At 38.5% G+C, this 24,419-nt stretch overlaps 1 protein-coding gene and 1 long non-coding RNA gene across 2 annotated transcripts in view; one reads left to right on the top strand and one right to left on the bottom strand.

Moving 5' to 3' along the window:
* The first annotated feature begins 892 nt into the window (after positions 1–892).
* Positions 893–23,427, top strand: LOC106957214 (uncharacterized). The gene is made up of 4 exons (XR_001426909.1): positions 893–971; positions 17,985–17,991; positions 21,833–21,837; positions 23,418–23,427. It is a non-coding gene; the product is annotated as an uncharacterized LOC106957214 (long non-coding RNA).
* LOC106957213 (leucine-rich repeat and fibronectin type-III domain-containing protein 2) overlaps positions 3,206–24,419 on the bottom strand; it is a 49,979-nt gene continuing 28,765 nt past the window's right edge. Inside the window, exons 2-3 of the mRNA XM_015048480.1 lie at positions 8,181–9,576; positions 3,206–5,606 (exon numbers count right to left, since the gene is read on the bottom strand). Of these exons, the coding sequence (XP_014903966.1) occupies positions 4,616–5,606; positions 8,181–9,556 (2,367 nt within the window). The 5' untranslated portion in view covers positions 9,557–9,576 and the 3' untranslated portion in view covers positions 3,206–4,615. The remainder of the gene's footprint in view (positions 5,607–8,180; positions 9,577–24,419) is intronic.

The raw sequence follows: 24,419 nt of genomic DNA, 5'->3' as shown, positions 1-24,419 counted from the left end.
GTTAATTGTAGATGATAACTTGTAGCAGATTTAATAAACAGTTTGAAAGAGACACAGGGAGGCAAAACGTGAATTGAACGCTGGAAGAAATTGTCAGATTGTTAAAAGTTTTATATTTCAGTTTGCTTCACATTAATTTTCATGAAGGGATATTCTCAATGCCTTTACTTGTCATTGTAAAACTTTTTTAATTTGTATTTTCAAATCCAGTATTTGACAACTGAAGGTCTATTAATAAGCGCTCGTGCTGCGTTTGACATCCAGCGGTCGTGTTCATCCTGCACCTTCGTCATGCAACGCCTTCCCCTTGTAGAGATTATAGTTACTCTGTGCTGCCGTAAGCACCTTCGCTAACAGATTATATGAATTAAGGCCTTATTATGGGCTCTGCCCAGGAGCTGCATGTACAGGTGATTTGTAATAAGGACAGTGTTGAGGTGAGTCAGCAGCGACTGGCCTGATTACAGCAGCTGGACCTCTGGAGGAAAAACCCCCTCTGCTCACCTGCAGGATGACAGGAAGGACACTCAGTGTTTCAGCGCTTCGTGGGGAGACGCAGAAAGAAACAATTAGCATTGATCTGACTCAAGCGTCGCAGCTGCTAACATGTGCAACAGTTGACTTCTCAAGAAAAAAGAAAACAAAGTGGAGCCAGTTTGGTCCATAGGAATTTATCAATATTTTATATCATTTTGTAGCAAAATGTTTTCACACAAAGAGTATTTTTTTAATAGATGTTTTTCTGCTTAGAAGTTCAGGTGAGAATCATGTCTTATGTCGAGTCAAGTACACATTTACGTTATAGTGTTGGTTAGCAGAATGGAGAGGGATGATACATGATGTTGCACGCAGAGGCTCAACGGTTGCTTCCCACTGGTCGCTAAGTACCAGAGCACCATTCTCATCTTACCATCACACAGTTTTCATTTAGTCTGGTTCCGTCTAGAGATTTCGCTTTTTTAAATGATCTGGTCTTTAAGATTGTTTTGTTATTCTAAAGAAGGAATTTTTAAGTACTGATATACTCAGTCACTTCTAGTGATTCATAACTTGTGTACAATGTTTTTTTTTTTACTATCTATATTATAGTTATTTATTATTTAGAAAAAATCTCAAAATAATGATATGCACAATTTTTTTATGTGAGCTGTCAGAAAAAAAGTTTTACAGAAATATAATTTTGACAAATTGGAAGTCAAGCTTAGCTAGGGGGAAAAAAATAAATAAAACAATCATATGACTTTATAAATGTGGTGGGGAAACAACCACAAAACTGACAGCATAAAGGTAACACATTAAGAGCAAACATGCACTTTATGTTGATTCAACCACTTAAGAATTTCCAGTCCTCCGCTCTTGAAACATCATGTAAAATCCCATTCAGTAAGCCAACTAACAACCACCTTTTATTGGTACACCACAGTAAAGCACCTTCTCACTGTTTGCTTCACATGAAAATAAAATTACTACTGCACAATCCCCACCCGACCCCCTTACATTCTCACCCAGGTATTGTACAAAAAAAATATACCAATATACAGAACAGTACATCTACTGTAGGAGGAAAAGGAAATGATGATCACCCAACATTTTTGAAATGCAGCACAGTCCCACAGAATACTGATAAAGGCATTAAAACACAGGGATGATGCAGCTAACTTTAGGCAGTGATCTGAAAAGTAACAAATTTTTAAGTATCTTACTGCAATGTACAGCCCTGTATGAAGGAGAAGAACAGATGAATTTTTCCTCAGGTGAATCAAGTCAAGTAAACACATTAATCAAAATAGGTTTTGTATCATGCAATGTGGTGAAATAAATTCCCAGGCTTTGCAACTTATTGGCTCCCTAAAAGTCATCACTCTTCCCATTTTTTCCAAATAAAATCCTCTCATGAGCAGCAGAGTGACCTTTATGCAGCCAATAAATGACAAATTCCTCCATTTAACCTGGCTAAATGAGTAATTATCATGCTTTCTTTGTTTCTGTTGCCTGAAGAGTTTCAGAATGCAGTGATACATCATGCTGTTGGCTGCTTTGGGCAAATGATTAAAAGGGCTTGATGAATTTCAAACACTGTTTGCATTTGGCTACAGTAATTTGTGCCGATAGTAGCTGAAACCACACTCTTAGGGAAACGACGTTCACGTCAATGAGCCGTTGGTCTGCAGGGACTCCTGCAAAGCAGCACCAGATAATCAAATTACTTGCAAAGCAGGATTTCAACCTGAGCTGGACAAACGTTATAATTGTCTCCTTGGAGACCAACTAGGTGGGAGGGTGGGGTGGGGGTGGGCAGATAGGATAAGTATTTGCTGTCAGTATCTTTCCTGAAGCTGGAGTGATCTGAATATTGAGAATTGGGGGGGAAATACATTATTGTGAAATCAAGCTAACAGCTCCTTTCAGAGCTAATTTCACACTCTGAAGCTTGAACTTAAATTTAAAACTTTAATTGCAATTTAAGCACTCTGTTGAGTCACTTTTATACATAAAATGCTCTTACTCATCACACATTTTCTCTCCACTCACCAGCAAGGATGCAAAAGAAAACGAATTCTGCCAGAAGGCCCTTCCCTCACCTCAACTGGGGGACACTAATTCATTCCCAAATAAAATGGGATATTATCTATCCAGCCTCTTTTGATCAGAAGATCAACAAGGTTCATTTACCAAAACCTCTTCAGTTGACTCCCTGCCAATGCAAAGCAGCCCCATCTCTGACTGCCTTCCAAAAGTGGATCTTTCCCCCATTTTCTATATAGGAGTTTTTAGCTACTTTAATTCACACTTTATTGTGAATAAAGTGTGAAGCCAAGTCCCTTGGCTAGACTCATGAGTCTAGCCAAGGGACTTCATGTCCTCTGATGGGTAGGTTGAGAAGTCTTGCCTCGTTTCTTTTGTCGCCAATGCAGGCTGGTTCAGTGTTTGTATTGTAGATGTCCCTCCAGTCCAACAATCAGATCTTTTCCTCTGTTTTACCCCTACATCTTAACAACCAGGGTAGTTAAACTACTTTACTTGAAGCAGTAGCTTATAAAACTGAACTCTCCAGACCTAAGTCCCCCTCAGCTACTTCCTTCAGCTCATTTGATGATTTCTCTGAGGGGTTCAAGAGAGAGTTGTAAAATGTAATCTCTCCAGCAGATCTGTGGAAGGGGCTCTTCCAGTTTGGCCCAGATGGCAATACCAATACCCAAATTACCTTTGTTGGCTCTTGTCAATATTGAGAAACTGGGACTCTAATATGAGCACCTTCTATAGAGCAATCCTTCACCCTTTCTTTATGAGAATCCAGCCCTCCTAAGGAAGCTAATTCCATCCAATTGCACTTACAGATGGCTTATTACCCACAACTAATGACCTTAACCGAATGATGGAACATATACTGGCGTGCAAATTGAAAGCTTTGTCCTTTAGCTCAGTTCTCTCTTCATCACTATTCACTGATGCAGTGTCCACATCACATTCAGCAGATGCTGATCTCATCCACAAAGTAAATCTATTCCTCAGTTATAACCTGACTTGTAAACAAGAGCCCCAAGGTTGTTTGGAATCCTCAAGATGGCTGTAAGATTTAGCATTTACAGCAAATCCTGGCAAGGGGCTTTTTCCGTCTTGGGACATATCCAAAAAGCTACCAAAGCTACTTCCACTGGGACCCATCAATACAGAGAAGCAGTGATTCACAGCTTGGCTATTCTACCCACCATCTATAGGGCATACACACTTATATAGACACAATTTGGTTAAGAAAACCAAACGGTGTCCACATGACAATTTCATATTGATTTGACTGAATTGTTTTAGACTCCATACTTTTGGTTTTGAGTGGTTCCTGTTCTGATTAGCTGTTAGCTCAATTTTCCAATTTGAGTTCCTCTGATTTCTCAAAATGAGATCACTGCCTGCTGTGTGCTGCGTTTAAGATACTGATTGCTCAAAAAAAACAAACAAAAAAAAACACTTTTACAAACTTGAGTACAAGCACAGCCTGCGTTTTAAGTTAGCATTTGTTTTGTTTCTCATACGGTCACCTCATGCATAACCTGAGAAAATGATGATGATGATGATGATGATGATAAATAGGGGTATAAAATGGCAACATGAGAGTTGGTACATCCTGTGTAAACCTGTTTTTAATGTTTTGAGGTGAGTCTTTCTTCTGGTGAATCACCTGAAATAATAAATAGTAAAAATGATAAAAAACAGAACATGAAAATAAAAATGACTTTGTTTTAATTTTCTACTATACTAGCTCCTGTGGTCCCCCTCTTTCTACAGCTGGAACATTTCCACTTTGAGTCTGAAACGTGTGATATAGGTTATCACAGTTGAAGTAAGTCCTCATAGAGTTCAGTTCCTTTAAAGACGTAAATCCAGTATGAGTATCTTATCGTTCTGTAGATAGTTTTTCCATGTAGGTAATTTCTCCAGTGGATTCAGAATGGAACATTTTTCAAATATAGTCAAGAGTTTCAATCTTGGACAGTCAGCTTTATTTTTGTCACATAATCATTTAAACAGTATTCACATGGTTGAAGTTCATACAGAACATCCCGCTGTGTTCATGTCTCTTTAGTTTTTAATATAGATCTATTGTTTGGTCATAGACTCAGACTGTGCTCTCCATAACCCACTCAGAGCTCTCAAAAGTGGGTTTCTCATCCTCGCTGTCGTCGTACTGCAGAAGCATGCCGTTAACAGACAGGCTGCGTTTAGTCCAGATGTTGCTGATCCTACGTGGCTGACTGCTGCGACACTGTACTGCCCCGACATGCCCCATGTCGAATGAGTGACTCCTCTTTGGTTTATCCTCATGTTGAAACCCAAGGAGGCGCCCCAGCATTGTTGTGGACTCAGCCCTCCCAAGCAGGGGTTCTTTGTCAGATGGTGGTGCCACAGCCACTGTTGTCATGGGATTGGCAACAGCAGAGGACGAGGAGACAGAAGTTCCTTGGTGGTCCTTTGCTGCACCCCGTAGCTCTAGTGATGTAAAGGCCCCTAAAAGTTGGTCCAGGTTTTGCCGAGCCTTAGTGCCGTGCACATGCCTCCTAAACTTGGTACTTGGCAGGTTGCTGCATTCGCTGCTCTGCGCATTATAGCCTGCTCCTCTTCCTGTTTGGCTGTCCAACGAGTTAGAGGACGATGATGATGAAGAAAGGCTACTCTGGAGGGATCCACACTTAAACTCCACCATTTCTTCACGCATGACCACTACTGTGGACTTGACCTGTGGTGGGGCTCCATTGAACCTGTTCACCCCCCCATTTGTCTGGGAGTATGTGTTACTTACAGTGGGTAATTTATTGGTTTGAATCCCACTGGTTACCTTATAGCGCACCATAAGGATGATGATAAAGACCAGCAGAGTCGCAACAATAATGCCACCAATGACCAGAATCATGGTGCCACCCATAAATCCACTGTGCAGAGACTGGCACTGTGGGTAATCTTCCGTGGTGACAAACTGGATGCATCCAACAATGTTGGTGGCAGTGAGAGTGGTTGCGGTGTCATCCCAGATGGCCAGGACACACAGGTCATACTGCATTCCCGGCACCAGATTGGTGACTACGAAGGCCCGGTGAGTCCTGGGAATCATCCTGGAAGCACAAATGGGAAGATAAAGCATGACAAAAGTCTTTTCGCAAGGGATCAAAACTGATAAGAATAAATATGCTTATAGCATGTTTGATTTAGACAAAGAATATAAAATAAATACCAAAGAACAAGCATGTCATGTAGCATTTTACATGCAGAAAGTAATTTAAAGAGATTACTACTTTTCTTCCACTGTGTAACATTTGATTTGAAGGAGACAAATGGTCAACTAGATTAGACCAAATGTTTTAGGATGTTTTATTAAATGGGCATCAATAATTATAAGATACCAAATGGATTTATTCTGAGCAAACAAGCAATTTTGCTGGATTCATTTAAGTGGGAATTATAAATAACTATTCTTGTTGATGCTAGAAATGTCTCTTTCTTTCATCTGCTTGATGGCATGATGTGCTTTGGATGGTACACCCATCAACTTGTTTGAACTCTGAAGGCACCAATGGGAATGTTTGCTGTTCAACATAACTGTCTTGTTATGCAACCTGCAAGTGAACACGTACATTTGCTCTGCTGCCCCTCATGGCCATGATTGATTTTTTTATTTATCTGAATTCTTAGGTGGAAAACTCAGACAAAGGTGAACATTTGCAAGCAATAAACTTATATTACTTTATTTCATATCATTTTAGAAACTGGTTTTCATAGGAAGCTTTATTTTTGTTCCTGCTCATCCTGGGGCATAAATATGTAATTGTAGGTACAACATGGTGAAAATTAAGAGTTAAACAGTAAACACTGTCACTAATAATTTTTCATTTACCCTCATCAGTCTCTTTTATTGTTGTTGATGAATTTCAAAATACTTGTTGAAGCGTTGCTTTAAACATTATGGCTAACATTGGGTTCTGCACAGCTCTCTTAAGGTTCCATTATGGCTTTCAATCAAGGGAGCCTGAAATTTGATTATGCCATTGCAACAAAATGATTAGTTTTTTCAGCAGTTGTGCTGTAAATACAATACTATGCTTAAGATCATTGTCCTGTTGAAGACAGTGTTTAATCCAAACTTCAGATGTCAGAGAAGAAGTTTAATATAAAGTAGAGTTTATGACTTGATGACTTCCAGGTTCCCAGGTTGCGTGGCTGCAGAACAAATCCAAACTACTACACCTCTCCAGCTCTACCTGATTGTTGTATTAATCATTTTTTGCTGATGTGCTGTAGTTGGTTTTCTCCAAACATATTGAAAGCGATCAAGCATCTTTTAGTTGATGCTTGATCGCTTTCAGGTGCCACCAGGTGAACGTAAACATGGGCTTCAACATCAAACATAAGTAATGAACTGTTTGACCCTTTTGAGCTATTGTAGCTGCACATCGCTGCATTCATTTTGATCTAATGAAAACAGTCCTTTCTGGGAATGCTATAACCCTATAAACATAATGAATACAATAGATTTTTTTTGGTCAACAAATTAATTATGGAGCTTTTAAATACACAGCAACCCAATTTGTTTTGCAGTTACTGCTAGTAATCGAAGAGAAGCAATTTAATGTAATTTAAAAGAAGAAAGAAAATGCAGGGAACTGCTTTAGCTTTGTCGAGTTCCTCATGAATGCAAATGTAGATGACTCATCCACTATTGTCACCAGGCAGAAAAAGAGGAAAGCTGGTACAGAATGTGCATGAAAGGGAAGGAAATCAGATAAAAAGCTTATTATTGAATTTGCACAGATGTGAGATGCATCAACTCCGCTTGTGAAAAGTAACATCCTTCACTGCTGCGTTTGGCTATAATCTCAGATTCCCAGCTAAACACCAGTCCTATGCAGGTAATAGAAAATAAATTATCTGATAAGGTTTTGCAGAAATTTGATGTCAATTATTGGAGCTTGGAAGGTGTCACATAAAACCGCTGAAGCTTAGAAAGGTATCTAATTTTCACAATGGCTTGTACCTTACTATGTGGGCATTCTCTGGAAAGATCTATAAATGTTACTTTAGGGGATACTGAATCTGGAAAAAGCTATTTTTCTTCTCTGTATGTACCACACCATTTTTTAGCTGAACACTGAGGCTATTTTCTATATTTCCAGACAATTATCCATCAGAATTTTTTTTTTTCCATTCAGCATCTCATCTAAAACAGAAAATTGATTTCACAGAGCCCCCAAAGATCTTCTGCTACTGTCACCAAGGCCCACACTTGTATGGAGTTCAGCAGCTTAAGAGGGATACATTAGAATGAGCTCTATAATCCTTTTTCTTCTTGGGTTTCTAATTAATGGTTCAGGGCAAGGATTTCTCTTTGGGTTTCTCAGAATGTGAAAGCTGTATCCTCACAAAATTGTCTGCTTTATGGTGAAAAACCAAACAAACAAAAAAACAACAAAAAAAAAACTAAAGAAGGATTAAGAATGATGAATGTTGATCTCAGAGTAATGCTTCACAAGAAATAGTTGTCTCAAGAGCTCAGACAATTAGCAATTAACTCTAAAACCTGAACTTATTATGGCATTTTGAGGTAAAGAGATTATATCTCAATCCCAATTGGGCAGTATGGCCAGTGAGATTTCAGCTTTAATTTGGAAATAACTGACTGCAGCTTCTCTTACCTGTAAATGAGAACTTCATCATCAGAACAGTTGTACTGAAGCTGGAACATTTTGACCTTTGGAGTTGATTTGCTTACGGTCCACTTGACCAAAGCAGAGATGGCAGTCACTTCAGATACAGAAACCACCTTTTCTGGAGGAGGCTTTGGCTCCCCTTTGCCTATCTTAGTAGAGCTGGTGATGTCTGAAAGTCCTGATTTTGGCAGTGTAGTACGATTAGTACTGTTAGTGATGTGGGGCAGTTGAATGATTGATAGCTCGATGGAGGCAGTAGACTCCCCTGCGGCGTTGGCAGCAATGCAAGTGAAAATGCCATAGTCCTTGGATGTGGTGACTGCTATGTCAAGGGTGCCATTTTCATATACAGTGGCTCTTGAGGAGTTGCCAATCAAACGATCATCTGGAGCAACCCAATGCACAGTTGGCATTGGATCGCCGACTGCTTTGCAACGCAAACTAGCTGTTTGGCCCTCCAGCACCAGCAATTTGTGTGTATGTTGAGTGATGAGCGGGGGCTCGCAGACAAATTCCTCCTCACGGACAGACCAAAAGTAGCGCCCCTTTAGACTGGCTGGAGAGGCACATGTTTCCATATCATCCTCACGGTCCAGCCTTCGCAGCCACAGTACCTCACAGTTACAGTGCAGTGGGTTTCCACCGAAGCTCAGAGAGAGTGGAGGTGCATAAGGTGTACTCATCACCATGCTGCTCTGGGACCGTGCAAAGATCGGGTCCGGAGGAAGCTTCTGGAGGCGATTGGATGTCAGATCCAGGCGAGCCAGTTTTTCAAGGTCTGTAAAAGTCCCCTCAGCAATGAAGGCGATGAGGTTATGGTCCAGACTTATCTGATGCAGGTTGACCATCTTACGGATGGCCTCCCAAGGCACACTGCGCAGGTTGTTGTAAGACAAATCCAAATCCTCCAAAGTCAGCAGTAAATCATCGAAAGCTGAATCTGAGATTTGATTTAGTTGATTGTTGTTGAGGATCAGGTGCTGCAGATTGATCAGTCCTCGTAGGTCATCCGCTCCCAGTTCAGTCAACCGGTTGCTGTCAAGGTGCAGTGACCTCAATGTCTCTAGATCGATAAAGGAAAAAGGCTGGATGCTGCTGATGGTGTTGCGAGACAAAGTGAGATCCACCAGACCTGTCATGTTGGCAAAGTCCTGAGTGGTGACCTTGAGAATGAAATTGCCTCCCAACCGAAGCTCTACAGTTCTCCGGTCTATGTCCGGTGGAACAAAAAGCAGACCTTTAGAGGGGCACAAGGTCCCCAGAGACTCCGAGAGGTTCTGACAGACGCAGTATTTGGGACATGCATGGACCATTGTCATAGCGGCTCCCAGAATCAGGAGGCAGATGACCACTTTGTCCATGTTACCTCATTTAAAGGAACCTGGAAAAGAAGAAAATAGGAAACTGTCAAAGTTTTGGCATTTTCACGTGCACAAAATCACTTGTAGTAGTTGGATCATTCAGATTAAAGGTCAAAGGGTCGAGTTTCTTAAGGAATTTTACACACTGATGTCATCAAGAGTTTCTTTGCTCATTACATAATCGGTTTACCTATCTTTGTCTCTTCCTTTATCCTTTTGTTTGACTCACTTTCAGTCCTCACCGTTTTTCCACAGCATTTGCAATAATAAAAAATAATTCTGGCTAGAAAAAAGATTGGAGAAGGCGCAGGTGTTTGATGGAATCGGCACGCTTCCATGAACATATTATCAACCCTCACACCTGGCTGAGTCCTCCGAATGAATGGTCACCCTTGGCTTCATCTGGTGAACTTTTAATTCCCCAAGATGTTTGTTTCATTAATTTCTAATATGCTCAAAATTTAAAAATCCATCTTTGTTTTTACCCAAGTAATTTCTACAAATGAAATACTCCTCTTTGGGTGTTTTTTCTCTGGAATCATGGGCACAATCAGCATTTTTTTTGTGCTAATGTGTATCAGTGAAGCCGATACTGGTTGCTTCACAGGGGTGTTTTTTTTTTTTTTTTTTTGGTTTAATTTACAAGACACACTCATGTGTGAACTGTTTTTGAGATTACCATCAGGTGAGTGTTCAAGAAGTTCAGGCCATGGAACTAAGCTGCAAAGATGAGTACAAAAAAATCTAGACATTCCCTGTGTAACTCGGCTTAATGCTTAAAACAAAGGTTCTGATGTAGCTTTTAGTCAGGTCTATAATTATGGATCTGTGTTGGTGATAAATTGAGTGATTTCTTTTCTCTGTCATTTGCCGTATCTCCCACTTATAGAATATATTCCCTTTTTATTTACAGATGTAAATGTAGAGCAGGGGTGGCCAAGTCCAATCCTCGAGAGCCACCATCCTGCAAGTTTTAGAAGTATCCTTACTCCAACAGACCGGGATCAGCTCTACAGAGGCCTGATAATGAGCCAGTCATTTGATTCAGGTGTGTTGAAGCAGGGATGCATCTGAAACTTGCAGGATGGTGGCTCTCGAGGACTGGACTTGGCCACCCCTGATGTAGAGGTATTAGCATAAAAGCACTGTTGTGAGACAAAAGCTCTAGAAAACTTTTGTAAATTGGCATCTGTATCCCCACTGTTTTTTTTTTAGGTTAAAGTATTCATACCCCTTGAACTTTTTCACATTTTGTCACATTGCAATCACAGACTTCAATATACGTTATTGGGACTGTATCTGACACAAAGTAACACAATTGTAAAGTTATGGAAATTTGTAAAATGTGGCATCCTTTTGTATTCAGTTGTACTTAGTCAACATGGTAGATATTCTTTTACTGCAATTTCAACTGCAGATCATTTGTGATATGTAACATGCAATACAAATTGTTTTATTATTTTTAACATTCTTGTGTAAAGTCTGTAATGTATATTTTCCACAAATTATATTGTTTTTGTTATTTGCTTGTCTTCACTATGCAGGACAAGTCATAAGTGCAATTAAAACTCTTTGTCCACCGATTTTATTTAAAAAAAATTGTTCAGCTTTCTTAATATATTTTTTTTACTTTTATATTTCAGAACCTTGAATAAGGAATAAAATCTGAAATATGCAAAGCTTTTCAATGGCATACTTACAATTAGCAAATTACAGTAGAAGGATACTTTTCCATACATATTCATAAGGTAGGCTCGCGAAATTTAAATTTAAAGAAGTGAATCCAAAGCTGTTGCCCTAGGTTCCCAACAATCCTCCCAAGCTAACCATGTTTTTGAATGCAGCTAAAAAAGACCCGGGACCAGGTTGAGTAGGTAAAAGCGCTTTTCAAAAAAAAAGTTTTGATTCAAGTCTGCCAAACTGCCATGAGAGGTCAGACATTTTTTAAACATACAGGACAATGTACTCATGTGCTGAAGAATTGCATCTATTTAATCTATATTTTAAAAAAAGATAAATACCTTCTATTAGTCAGACTTATTTGTGCATTACATATTTATCTCAATATTTGACCTTTATGTTTTGAATCAATCACATTTATTACAGCACTGCCTGGGTATTTTATTTTTGTGTGACACCCCAACATCATCACTGCCCTCCTCTTAGCCTTCTTTAACAACTCCCTGGATTTTAAAATCTCGATTCCACCCCTGTGCCACAATTGACGATTTTAAGTTTTATTTGAAGGCCAATTTTTAATTCACATCGGTAATCTCCGACAAGTTTTTGCAAACACTAGGTAAACGCCACAGTCATAGGGTGGGTAACAATAAACTACATATGGCTCTTAAAAGCGTGAAAGTCAAAATATTTCCAGCTGTTGGTCAGAGCTGAACAAGTCCAGTTGGCTTCTTTAAAAACACTTAGGTTGTTTACCGTGAGGCTATACTAGATCATAAGCTGACCTTTTCTCTCCAAGCTGCCACACGTTACTGAATCATCATATAAAAATTCTAAGAGCTCTGCTGAAACTATATGAAATTCTCTGTAGAATGGTTTCATTTCATCCATATTTTTGCAGACTTGATGCATACGGTTCTGATCTTCTCAGCACTCTGAAGCTAATCCCCACAAGGCTTCACAGCGAGAACTGTCAGCAGTGACGGACAGTTTCTCTCACGGACCTGTTTTAATGGATGGCATCTAGAAGCACAGACTAAAAAGCCCCTGAAATAGCTTCTTTATTCCAGTTCACATCTCCCTTTTCCCTCTGAACGGGGACAAGTGAAGCAAGAAACCATTTTGAAAAACAGTAGAAACTGCAGACCTAAAAGTAGAGCCGGCTGAATCTCGGTAGTAATATTAATGATAATGAAATCAGAAAATAAATATACCCTGTGGAACGTGCTCTGTTTTGGATGCCAAGCAATGGAAAGTTGGTAAATGCAAAGATAAACTGACCTTTCAGAGATGCAAAAGGTTCAGCTGTAAGGAGGTGAGAGCCATGGGCAGTATTTAAGGCCTTTAACTATTTACCTGCTGCCTGCTCTGAATTATAGCGAAACACAACTGCTGCTGAAATACCACGAAGCTACACAGCTTCATGCTATTTTATTTAAATGGCTGGATTCATTTAAACGGTTTTTGAACATTTATAGAAATATTACATTTCATCTTTGTTAATGGTGAACTCCTTATTTACAGTTTTGTGCACAGTATGGAAAGGCAAATGATGTACTATGTTTTATTGAAATAGAACATGAAAGTGAGATCTTTGTTGTCAGGATTTATGTCGGATTTATTTCCTCAGTAAAAATAGTGTCCACCCATTAGATAATAATCGGTCTATCTGTTCATACATTCATCTGTCCGTCATGTATCCATTTGTCATTGCATCCACCATCCTACAATCTGGCCATTATCAGTCCTTTAACCATTCTTCAATCCATCTGACAAACAATTCATTTATTTGTCTCCACATCCATCCATGCATATTTATTTATATACCTATGCAGAAATACATTTCAATAATAATAATAAAAAAATAAAGGAATTCACAAATGACTGAAAAGTAAAAATGTGTGCAAGTCTTGTGATTGATAAACTAATACTAAAATGTCAAAAACTAAAATATAACTTTGTTAAAGAAAACTTGAGCATTTCTATTCTGACTTTTTTTTTTTTCCCCCATGTCCTTGTCACATACATTTTACTTGCCGTCACTTGAAGAAACAGTAGCTGATGGAGATCAATATATTTATGTGCATTTCCAGAAAGTGAACATGAATTTATGGATCTAATTTCCTGCCAGGAGCAACAAAGCAGACACATGCCTGATTATCATCCGTTCAGATTGTGCCTGTGAGCACATATTAACCTAAAAGCCAGATTTATGTATCACATGTTTCTGTGTTTCAGGTGTGACTGTCAGTTCCTAAATAAACATTAATGAATATCAATAATATAATATCAATAGTTGTTTACTTTGTGGTGAAACTACATAAGATTTGATTTAAAACGACCACAATGAAGTCCATATTTCTTGAAGAAGACAGAAATAGGAGAATGCTGTTTAGTAGGCCCACCTGCTGATTTAAAATTGGAAATAAAAATGCAACTTGGCTGGAGACCTTGTACATAAAGCAGCTACAGCAATAAACTGTTTATCCTCTGATAGTTTTTATGCCATTTAATCAGTTACACACTTCAAATTGAGCAACGTCTATTGGTGAACAAGTTATCACAGTGTTGCACATAAAAAAGTTTATTATCTATTTATATCAAGTTTTAATTATTTGCCATTTCTTACTTTGTAGTTGACATACTGACCGTGTGTTAATTTTTATTTGCTAAAGGGAGTGTTTTAGGGATGGACAACAACAACCTTTGTTTTGCTACTGCTCTTGAAATATCTCTGGCTGTGTTTGAAAGACAAAAAAATAAAATAAAAAATAAAGTAAGGGGAAACTCCTTCCAGCTGCATCTCTTTGATTTTCATACTCCTTCAGTGCTCCGTCTAGGATTTTTCCCATTGAGTTTGATTTCTTTGGCAAAATTTCAACCAGCCCAATCAGGGAACAGAAGGAGTTGAGAATGATGTCGATTTTCTGCACTGTTTTAGAATCTCAGTCTGTCGTTGGTTGTGGTTTGGCAATGGCACTGAAGCCATTCAGTCCATGTTGGAGAAGAGATGCATTTAAAAGTTGCAGGAAAGCCCTCCAGCATTAGACACATCTAAATTGGTTAGTGAAGATAAATCTTTATGAAGTAACCTAGCAACAACCAAACGTTTGGCTTGATTGAGAAATTGTTTGAAGGTTTTGGTTGATCCCTCAATTGAGGGACAAACTAAGTTGGCTTTGAGACCAAACTCTATTAAGCTTCAAATGGAAAAAAATCGAATTATTTAGGCTTCGTTTTCAAGTAGGGACAGATCCAAATTTAAAGAGAATAAGACACCAAAGTAAAGAAAAACAAAAATATGAGAAATGAGTGAGAAATGAGTGAGAAAGAAACTGTCTTGCTTATTATGGATGAGCTGAGGATCCATCTTTCAAAACCGAAATTAAGTCATAAGCTGACATCCAAGTGTTTTGTCAGTTCTTAGACAGCACACTTAAGATGCCATGATAGACTCGCTGAGTTCAAGGAGTTCATCAAGAGACATCTGTCAACCCAGAGTACTAATTATTCAGCGAAATTAAAATTTTCTGGAAAAATAAAACACACATGCTCTGATAGTCTCTTCTGAAAATCTGCCTAGAGAAAAACTGCCAACCATTTGGAAAAAAAAAAAAAAAAAAAAAATCAGCTGCAACTCCCAGGCAATGATAGTGGAACATTTGGGATTGCAGAAAGACAAAAAGTCGGTATTTCAAGAGAACAACATTATTTATACATGGAGCTGACAGGCTTTTTCTTGTCCGTGACTGTCAAAGCAAGTGAGAAGTCAAAGGAAAAAGAATCAGACTGTCAAAGTCAATCTCCAGAGTTAATCTCCACCGACCGAGGCTGAATGAGAGATAAATGAAACATGGTGTCCATCCCTGGGTTACCGGTTACTTTAACTTAGTAAAAATAACTTTTATATTTGGTGTTGTGGTGTTCTTTTAGCTTACTTTGTAATCTGAATGCCATCAACCTCATTATTTTCTTTAGAATGATTTTAAGATACAAGTGCGCAATATATTGGTATTAACGTCACCGTCAGCTGGTGCTGGTCATGTTCTAGCATACTGGCTGCCGTCAGATAAGCCACCACGACATGAGCAACCAATATTTGCTATTTCCATTTTGTTGCCATTTGTGTGTGTTTGGAAGGGGGTGTGATAAGGGACCTGTCCATGTATTTGTTCTGTTATGTGCCTGTGATAGTGATGCAGCGCAGGATTATGGGATGTTTTAACAGTAACAGAGAAGCAATGAAAACAGTGTGGTCACTTTTACACACTGTCAAAGGGAAACATAGGGAAATATATATAACAAATGCTAAATAGCGGTTAAAAACTGGCATAACGCCAGTGGTGATATTGGCAAAAAGTGTCAGATTTGTGCCTCCCCTATAATCACTCTTCTGTAACTTAGAGAATTATTCTGTAAAAAGATGAAGACATTTTATTTAAGTCAAATTAGACAAAAAAAATACAAAAATCTTAAATTACATTCAATATTTCAGTCTTTAGTCTTTGTCTTCATTCTCCTCTGCCAGGTTTGTGCACTCTGCTACCCATTTGTTGTGACCAGGATGGTGTGAAGGAAATGTATTTTCCCCCTTAAAGCTACTCTTGCATTTTGCAAACATCAGCAGAAGTGCTGCCACACAGCTTGTGTTGTCTGTTCTGTCTATGAGCGGATCAAAACCACCCACTTGGCAGCAGCTCAAGACGGAGAAGAATGTCACATGAAAGGAAGGCTGCCTCATCCCATGCATCGCACCGGGCGATATAAGTATACCCATTGGTCCCCTGAAAAACGATGAAACCCTAGACATTTTCATCAATCAAAGAAAGCCCCTGGATGCCCTGGACAGAAAGTGACAAGCAGACATGTCCGGGGAAAAATATGGTTGGTCACCCTAATTTATGGACACTAAAGCAGTTTTCACACTAGAGTCTTATGGTGGTCATATTGAACATTAACACATGAACAACTGAGCAAAAAAAAAAACAAACAAAAAAACATAAATCCATCTCATCTCTATAGGAAAAATAACTAGGAAAAAAAAAGGAAAATAAATATCCAAACACAACAGCGGCTTGAAAATGTACTAATTTTTTTATTTATTTTGTTTTTATCAATTTGAACCCTGTTAATGAGCAAAAATATTGCTCCACTCTGTTAACAAGGATAGCTGTCAGTTTTAATAATAATAATAATAATAATAATAATAATAATAATAATAATAATAAACTATGTAAGGTGGGCTTAGCGTCAAAAAAGGAGCTTTTAGTATTAGACAACATATAAGAAAAAACAAAAACAACTGAGCATATAAATCAGCTAAGTTGAGCTAATTTCTTAGGTCATCAAACGTCATGTAGGAGGGGTTATTTCTCATGCAGCCTTTTCATGACTTTAATATGATGATTTAAGATGTTGAAACTAAACTGCCTCAAACTGAAACCTGCTGTTTTACATGATGGACCCCTTTGAGTGACAGAAGGTAGCGCAAATCAGAATTTCTGCTTTTTTGGCAATGCGACAGCATCAGCTTTTAATTTTTTAATTTTTTTTTTAAGGTGTGTGTTGTGAGTAGAGGTCTCTTATGTAAGCGTAACCTTCATATGAACATGGCCTCTGCAGCTGTTTTGCCATCTGTTACACAAAAATCCAACTGTTCTGTAGGTAGTGCTGTCCCTGAGAGAGAGGGCAGTAATCCTGATGGCTTCTTCTTTTCTTTCTGCAGCAACAAATCCCTCCATTGTTGAGATTCAATGCGGACACGTCACTCTACAGTCTGATGAACTCTTTAGACCCCAATTTATGCTCAAGAAACATTTCTCTGCTTTCCTTTCACTGTTGAATTGTTTCTCTTTTGACTCTTTGGTTTGTTATTTTTGACCTTTTTATCCTTTTCATAACATTTGATTTTTCTTTTTACAGTGCCTTGCACAACTGTTTTTTTGTACACCCTTTGTACTTTTTCGCATTTTGCCACATCTGGACTGCAAACTTCAAGATATTCTATTTAGATTTTATGTCGTAAACACACCCTATTAAAATGTTAACTTTTTAAAGATCTCGAATGTTGCCCTGTCTTTGAGAATAATGCTACTACCTCTTGTAGTGAGGTTGGTGAGGGTTTGTTCAGAGTGACGTGAAGAGTTAGACATCTGCTTCACAAACCAAAATGGTTTCTTTTGGTCTAATCTGACCCAACGATCTTCTACATGTCTTTCGAGACATCTACATCTACAACATACAGGACAGTGGTCTCTGAGGACCAGGATTCGGAACCACTGATCTGCATGGCTGTCAGAAAACTGTAAATAGGATGTACTTTTCCATACAAAGATGCTAAAACCCTACTGCAGCTCATCCAGAGTTACAGTGACTGCTTCTCTGATTAGTGCTGCTCTTGTGCAGTCAGTTTAGCTGAACGCCTTCCCTCTAGGTTTTAGACAATGGACAAAGGTCGGGTTATTGTTTTATGACCCAATCCTCCTTTAAATCTCTGCACCTCTCAGATTGCTGTCTTCCTCGGACTTCATGGAGTTGTTTGGTCGATAATAATCACTTGGATCAGCTGAATTATTAAAATTAATTAGAAGTTGATTCCATATCCAGATTACACTGTGGGTATTTAAAAAAAATAGCAGTAATTTTCAGGTTCTAAACGATAGTCTTTATTTCTCTCTGAAAACCTTACTTTATTTGTTTCACTCTTTAAGTTATTCTTGAATCTGGTTGTGTTCTGCTTAGGATTTAGTTTTCTGGTTCAAGTGTTTATTTTCTGCCTATCCCTCGATCCCAGAAGTATCCCTTGGAATTTCAGGTCGGTCACCTTGCCTGTATTTGTGTCGTTTCCTAGCATTTTGAGAGCTTTTCACAGTTGTCTGTGACATTATGTTGGTTTGTCACATACATTCAGGTTACCACATGGAAGTTTGTGGTTTTAACATGTACTTCCTCCCATTAGAATGTAACTTAAAAAGGGAGGCATTTTCACTACGTGCCCATTGTAGAAACATATTTTTTTTAGCAATTTCTCTGCATTTTAACTCCAGCAATGCAACAAAAGTACATTCGATTACAGACAAAAAAAAAAAAAAAGCCACCTAGTCTCCAAGACAAAGGACAGGCAAAAGTGGACTTAGTTGCATTACATCTCTCCCTCCCTCTCTCTGCGCTGCAATTTGATAAAACAAGTCAGGATGACAGCTAAACCTGCAAGTGCTGTGCACAAACCACTGATGCCGCGTTGCATCATTTGTGGGTGCTGACACTCAAAATGGTGACAACAGCTTTCTCTGTGTACATATAAAGTTGCCCCAAGACAGAATATAAATGATGGACTTGTGGTCTGTTTATTTTTACTCTAACATGAATTATTGCATTCTGACATCTTTTTAAAGCCAATCTGAATAGACTGACACATCTTTAAATCAGAAAAACGTCAATCAAATGTCAGTGCCGCTTAAATCTCAATAATTGGTCGTGAGACTCGGTGGCATTAAATGCCACCAAGCATTTGCATTAACTGCCAACAAGACTCGCATCTCGATTGTGACTGGAATCACGCCAGGATGTTTTTTGGGAACCTTTCAGAGGTGGACTTGCTGATGTGATTTGAATCATTGGCTTACAGCGTAACCCAAGCGAGAATGAGTGAAAGGTCACACTGTGAAAAGTGGAGATTCTCCTTTAGGATTTTTTGGTCCAGAGGAGAATTCATAGCTCCACCACGTCATTAATTTTCTGAAGACAACCACCATGTTTGACATGTTGGTCTTTTTTTGTGCTGGTTTTTAGGCCAAGACAAATACAGGCTTTGTGCTCTTTTAGGTTATGGTCTCCAGAAGCTTTGGAGTGTTTTAACATACAGTTACCGTTTGTAGGAAGTGATCTTGGTACGGTTGATTTAGTCTACACCGCAATGTATTCACACCTACACAAATGCATCACACTGAGGAGAAAAACAACCTCAGTTGGTTTCAAACGTCCAATACACCTCAGGTGTGAAAACATCCTTAGAAATGTCTTTGTATTCTTTCTTTTTTGACTGACAAAATGTTCTGTTCTTGAGTGTCTTTAGATTGAGGCGTAATGTGTTGATTTTAGCCTCCTTCATGTTGTCAGACATGTATTGTTGTTGTTTTTTTTAAGTTGATTTTTGATTATCTAGGTCTGGCAATGACTTATTAAAATTGTGTATAGGTGTGGCTGGTGAAGTTAGACTAAAAATGTATACATAACTTAAAAGGGAGTTGGTTTTAATAGCCTTTTTGCCCTTACTAAAATCTGAAAAAACTTTTTGCATTTCTCCAGAGTTAGGAATGAACAATTGGCATTGGCTAGTTAATCAGTTTTCAACACATTGGTATCGGTTTGATAAGTAAAATAGGGAGGGCCAATATTAACAAGTCATATTTATTTCCATCTTGTTTGCGGTTTGTGGATGTGTTTTGGATGGACATGTGATGGTGATGATGCAGCACCGAACCGGGGGGTGTTCATCTGAAGAAAAGTAATGCCAGCCAAGTGGTCTTTTTTTTTTTTTATGGCGTCGAAGTGGTGAGGTAGTAAACATGAGAACTATTTCGGTCATAACAGCAATATTAATCTCAGATAAGAACACACACTTTAACATCACTGCCATGTCACTGCCACTCCTCAAGTTATTTCTTTCTGATATTAAAATTTGTTTGATCTCAAAAAATTGAAGTTTGCCAAAGAAAGAAGACTGAAGAAGTCGTATATAATTTGAGTATTGCGTTAAGCACATTTTCAACTAGGAGAGAAGAGCTTCTGGACTTCAGCTCTGAGATTCCAGGAAAGCTGAGGACAACGTGCATTAATGTCAGTGGTTGAAGGATGGCTTGTTTAGACTTCAGGTTATTTGGCACCGTTTCTATTTGCATGTTTTGATCCTTTAGTGTTTGGGTTTATGTGCTCCCACATTCTGTGCGTGATGTAATCCGGCTGAAGGAGCCAAAATTCTCACCATGCTTAACCTTGTCAGAAAAAAAAAAAAAAAAAAAAAAGACTCCCATAGTGCTGAGTTTATTTTCCTCAAACTTCACAGAAGCCAGAGAGTTTCTAGCCGGTAAACACGTTTTCTCTGAAAGAGTCTTATGGCGTCTGCAGTTTTTCCAAGTCGTGATAAGGTTTGCACTTTTAAACAAGGCAAAAAAATGAAGGGAACTGCATTGTGGGGCTTGAGGAGAGGTTTTAACGGGAGATTCAAACATTTCTGTTTTTTGAGGTCACACTCCGAATTTAATCCTGTACTCAGTCTACGTCAGGGGCTTTAAAAATGCAGCGGCTGTGACTCAGCTGTGGGCTACAACATAAGCCTTTCTTTTTTTAAAGCATTGATTTGTTTACATTTTGGGAAACTTGCACCTTTAACAGTTTACATAATTTCTCATTAACAGCTTTGGGTTTTTATTATTGCTGTGAATGAATCATGAATGAATTACGTGGATGTTAAAAGCAGGAATCTCAAATGACCGTGACTTTTCAGCAGATTGAATGGCTTCTATGTGATTAAAATCTGCCTGAGTTGCATCTGTCAAGAACATATACAGAACCTTGAAAATTACTACTACTACTTTTTTACAGTTTGAAATTAGTAAATGGGCAAATTTTTAATTGTTTCTTTGTGATAGACCAAGACAAAAATTGTATAATTGCATGGTGAAAGATGGATGATAACAAAGGCGTGCTTTGCATTTGTGAACATTTATCTTAGCTGCACGTCTCCTACTAGAGAATTAAATTGTCTCACTTTTTCTTTTCCAAACAGCTCAGCTCAGTTGGAGTTTGCCAACTGAGCTGAACAGTAATTTTAAAGCCTATTTATCTTTGGTCTGGACTTTGACGAGGCCATTCTAACAAATGTATATAATTTGCTCCAGAACATTTCATTGAAACCCTGTCTGTATGTTTATGTTCACTCTCCTGCTGGAAGGTAAATCTTAAGTCTTCTAGCAGCTTTCCTTCCGATGTTGCACTGCATTTCGCATCAAAGGTTATTCCTCTCACCCCACCAGGTTTGCTGAAAAATAACAAGTATTTTGAGAGAGATGAACTTTGCCGGAAGGCCATCTTTATTTGATTTTATATCTTCATAAATCAGACAGGGATCAGGTCAAAAGTCTTAAAGGCCATGCACCTTTTTCTTTCTTCTTTGGATGTCAACTTTGTGCAGCTGACATTCAAAAGCAAACACTGAGGAATCAGAGGAAAATCACAAATCCTTCTTATTAGATAAAAGCTCCTGTTGTATAGTCAGTAAATGAACGGCAGCGTCACAGATGGGGATTTAACATAAGCCACATGGTTTCTGACAGCATTAAAAATAAAACCAGTCCAGGAAATAAAATTAAAAAGTGACCTAATTAACCTTCAGCTAATTAGATTGCACCCATGTCCTTTTAATTTTTCCTGATTCTGAGATGTTTCATCGCTTTGTGCACAAATTTCATTATAACAACACTAATATAAAAACAGCCAATTTGGAGCTTTCTACTGGGCGTTTAGCCTGAGTTAGCCTCGTTTAATATTTTAATTTTAATGTCTGCATTTTGAGGTAACGTTTAATCAGCTGAGCAGAGCAAGTTGTGTTATATTGTCAGCAAAACTGCAGAAAACATGAGCCAGGGGGGATTTCAAATGATTCCTACAGATGGAGAATTACCGGTTTTATTTTCTTAACCACCACCATAACAACGCGGGCCATTCAAGCCACCTGGAGCTTGTCACTTTGCGACTCATTGAATATTGCTCCACAAATGCATAAGCTGCCGCTCGGTTCTAAATGTTATTTTGGTTTCCATGCATTTCTTTTTTTACGCTTCAGCTTATCAGGTGTGCAGAAGGAACAAAAAGGCGTAAATGTTCCTGGAATTAGACATTTGTTTTAATTTCTGTTATTTTTCGCAGCAAAAGGAACCGTAAACACTTCTCTTTCAAAAACAGGAAGTGAGTACCATGTGCTTTGGGGCCCTCTGGACTAGACAAAACACACAAGCAATTTACCATTGATGAATTGACACCAAAGTTTAACTTAACAGTCATGCTTAACACAACTCTAGGCTGCATTCTCGCTTTCCTCGTGCTTGCTTTTTTCTCATTACTTAGGAAATATGTACAAATTGTTGGTTATGGACATAACTAGCATTAGCTACAAGTCCAAAAAAGGATAAGGAGAAAGTTCTTTCCAAAATCCATCTATTCTACTGACTTGCTGTTTCAGCTTACTTTCTCTTTTTGTCGTGACTTGGCATTCATTTTCATAAACAAACCTAAAGTTTATTTTTTACAGTTACAAATGTAGGATTTCATAATTTCCACTCCAATTCATTTTATCTTATGGTGGCAGACTGACTCCTCATAACTCAACTCAATCTCTGCTCCTTTTGAGATGTGGTTAGAGAATAAAAAATATAAGAACCAAGCCAGACTGAGTTAGCTCTCTGTGCATGGTCGGACGGCTCCCTCACAGCTCCGTTTGAAGCCGGGCCGTGTACATCGTTCCAGTTGTGGATTCGCTGCTGCATCCATCACACAACACTCCTCACACCTCCTGAGGCAAAGCGCAGGCTGTGCACTATCTCAGACATAAATGGGTAACTGACAAGCCGCACTGCCCACGCCTCGTGCTTTTACTCTCTTCATCCAGCCAAAGAGTCTCCCCTCCCATCCCTCCGTGTATCTGGTTCATTTAATATTTAGCTGGCCCCCTGCCATGCACATCACATCATCAGCCCGACCTGCTGAACTTTTCTGGCCAGAACCTCTGAATCTTTCAAGGACCAGATGCAGCAAAAGGTGAGGTATGCAGGGTCAGGGATGATCGTCTTTGCACATTTGTTCTTCTAAACAACTCATGTTAGCTTGAACCCTCGTTTACAAAGAATGAAGAACAAGAAACAGCTTTTAAATTCAACATCTGGATAGAAATTGTGTGTGTGTCTTATAAAGTTGACAAATGTGAATTTTAAGTGGAAATATAAATGTTGTCAAAAGCTAGCAAGTGTGATTACTTTTTATAGAAATGTAGGTGGAAGTACAAGTGTACTTTAGCATCATGCCATGACGGAAAGATATGGGTGCCAATCAATCTTGATTTTCAGCCAACTTGAATTTTATAATTGTACAGTTATAAAGCAGGAAATATTTAAGACAATCTTCACAGAAATTGAAATCCTAGCAAATGCACCCCACTGACAATTAACATGTTGTATAGGCTTAAGTCCAGGACAAGACGGCGAGAAAAAGACAGAAAAAAATGGCCTGTTTGGAAGCACTGCCAGCAGAAACCCTGACTCTTTAGACAGTTATAGGAGCAGGACTTTGATTTGCTAGATGCTTTTAAATAAGCCACAAGACATCTTTAACAACAGCCTTCACTTGAAGTAGTGATGTTTGACCACAAATCCATTATGTAAAGAACGGTTGTGGTGGGGTGATGTTTTGGTTTGTTGTGCAGCCACAGACCTGGAACACGTTGCACTCACTGAGTCACAAGAATATGAGAAAGTTCAATCTATACGAGTCTGGCACATAAAATAAGTTTTTTTTCATTAAAAATATTAGAAAACATTAGAAAAATCTGTGAAAACATTGTTTTTCTTTTCTAAAAAAGACGGCGGGAATATTTCAAATACTCTGGATATCAGAACCTAAAGCCTTTAGAAACAAATGGCAGACCCACATTGTGAATGTATACTTCAGATGTAAATAATGAGAATCATTACTCTTACCAAAGCCTGACTTTCTTTTTATTTTTTAAATTTTGAAAATGTATGTAAAGCCAAAAACACATTTGATGCCCAACACAAACAGCAGTAACTATTAAGCCAGCTCTAATGTATCCAATCTACTAAACTCCTCATCTGATGTCTAAAATGAAGAAAACTGTAGCAGTTTAGTGGATCTGCTTTGCTGCGCAGAATGACTGTATAATGTTAGCTCATTGACCTCCAAGTCAAATATAAAATGAGTCGGTTGGAAGAAGGGGAACGAATGCTGTTCAATAAATTGAACCCTGGAGTCAAATTTATTTACAGTCTTGACCTACTAAGGTTTGAGATTAATTAGCCAGACTTCCTGGAAAGGGATTTTTTTTTTTCTCCATCTTGTTTGGATTATCTGTTTACGATCTGAAAGCAGAGGGTGTTTCACATAAACACGAGCT

Source organism: Poecilia latipinna, unplaced genomic scaffold, assembly GCF_001443285.1.
Source record: "Poecilia latipinna isolate Pla-1442-1.1 unplaced genomic scaffold, P_latipinna-1.0 Scaffold885, whole genome shotgun sequence".
NCBI lineage: Eukaryota > Metazoa > Chordata > Actinopteri > Cyprinodontiformes > Poeciliidae > Poecilia > Poecilia latipinna.
Note: the sequence above shows the minus strand (reverse complement) of the source record. Positions and strands in the feature narration are given on the sequence as shown.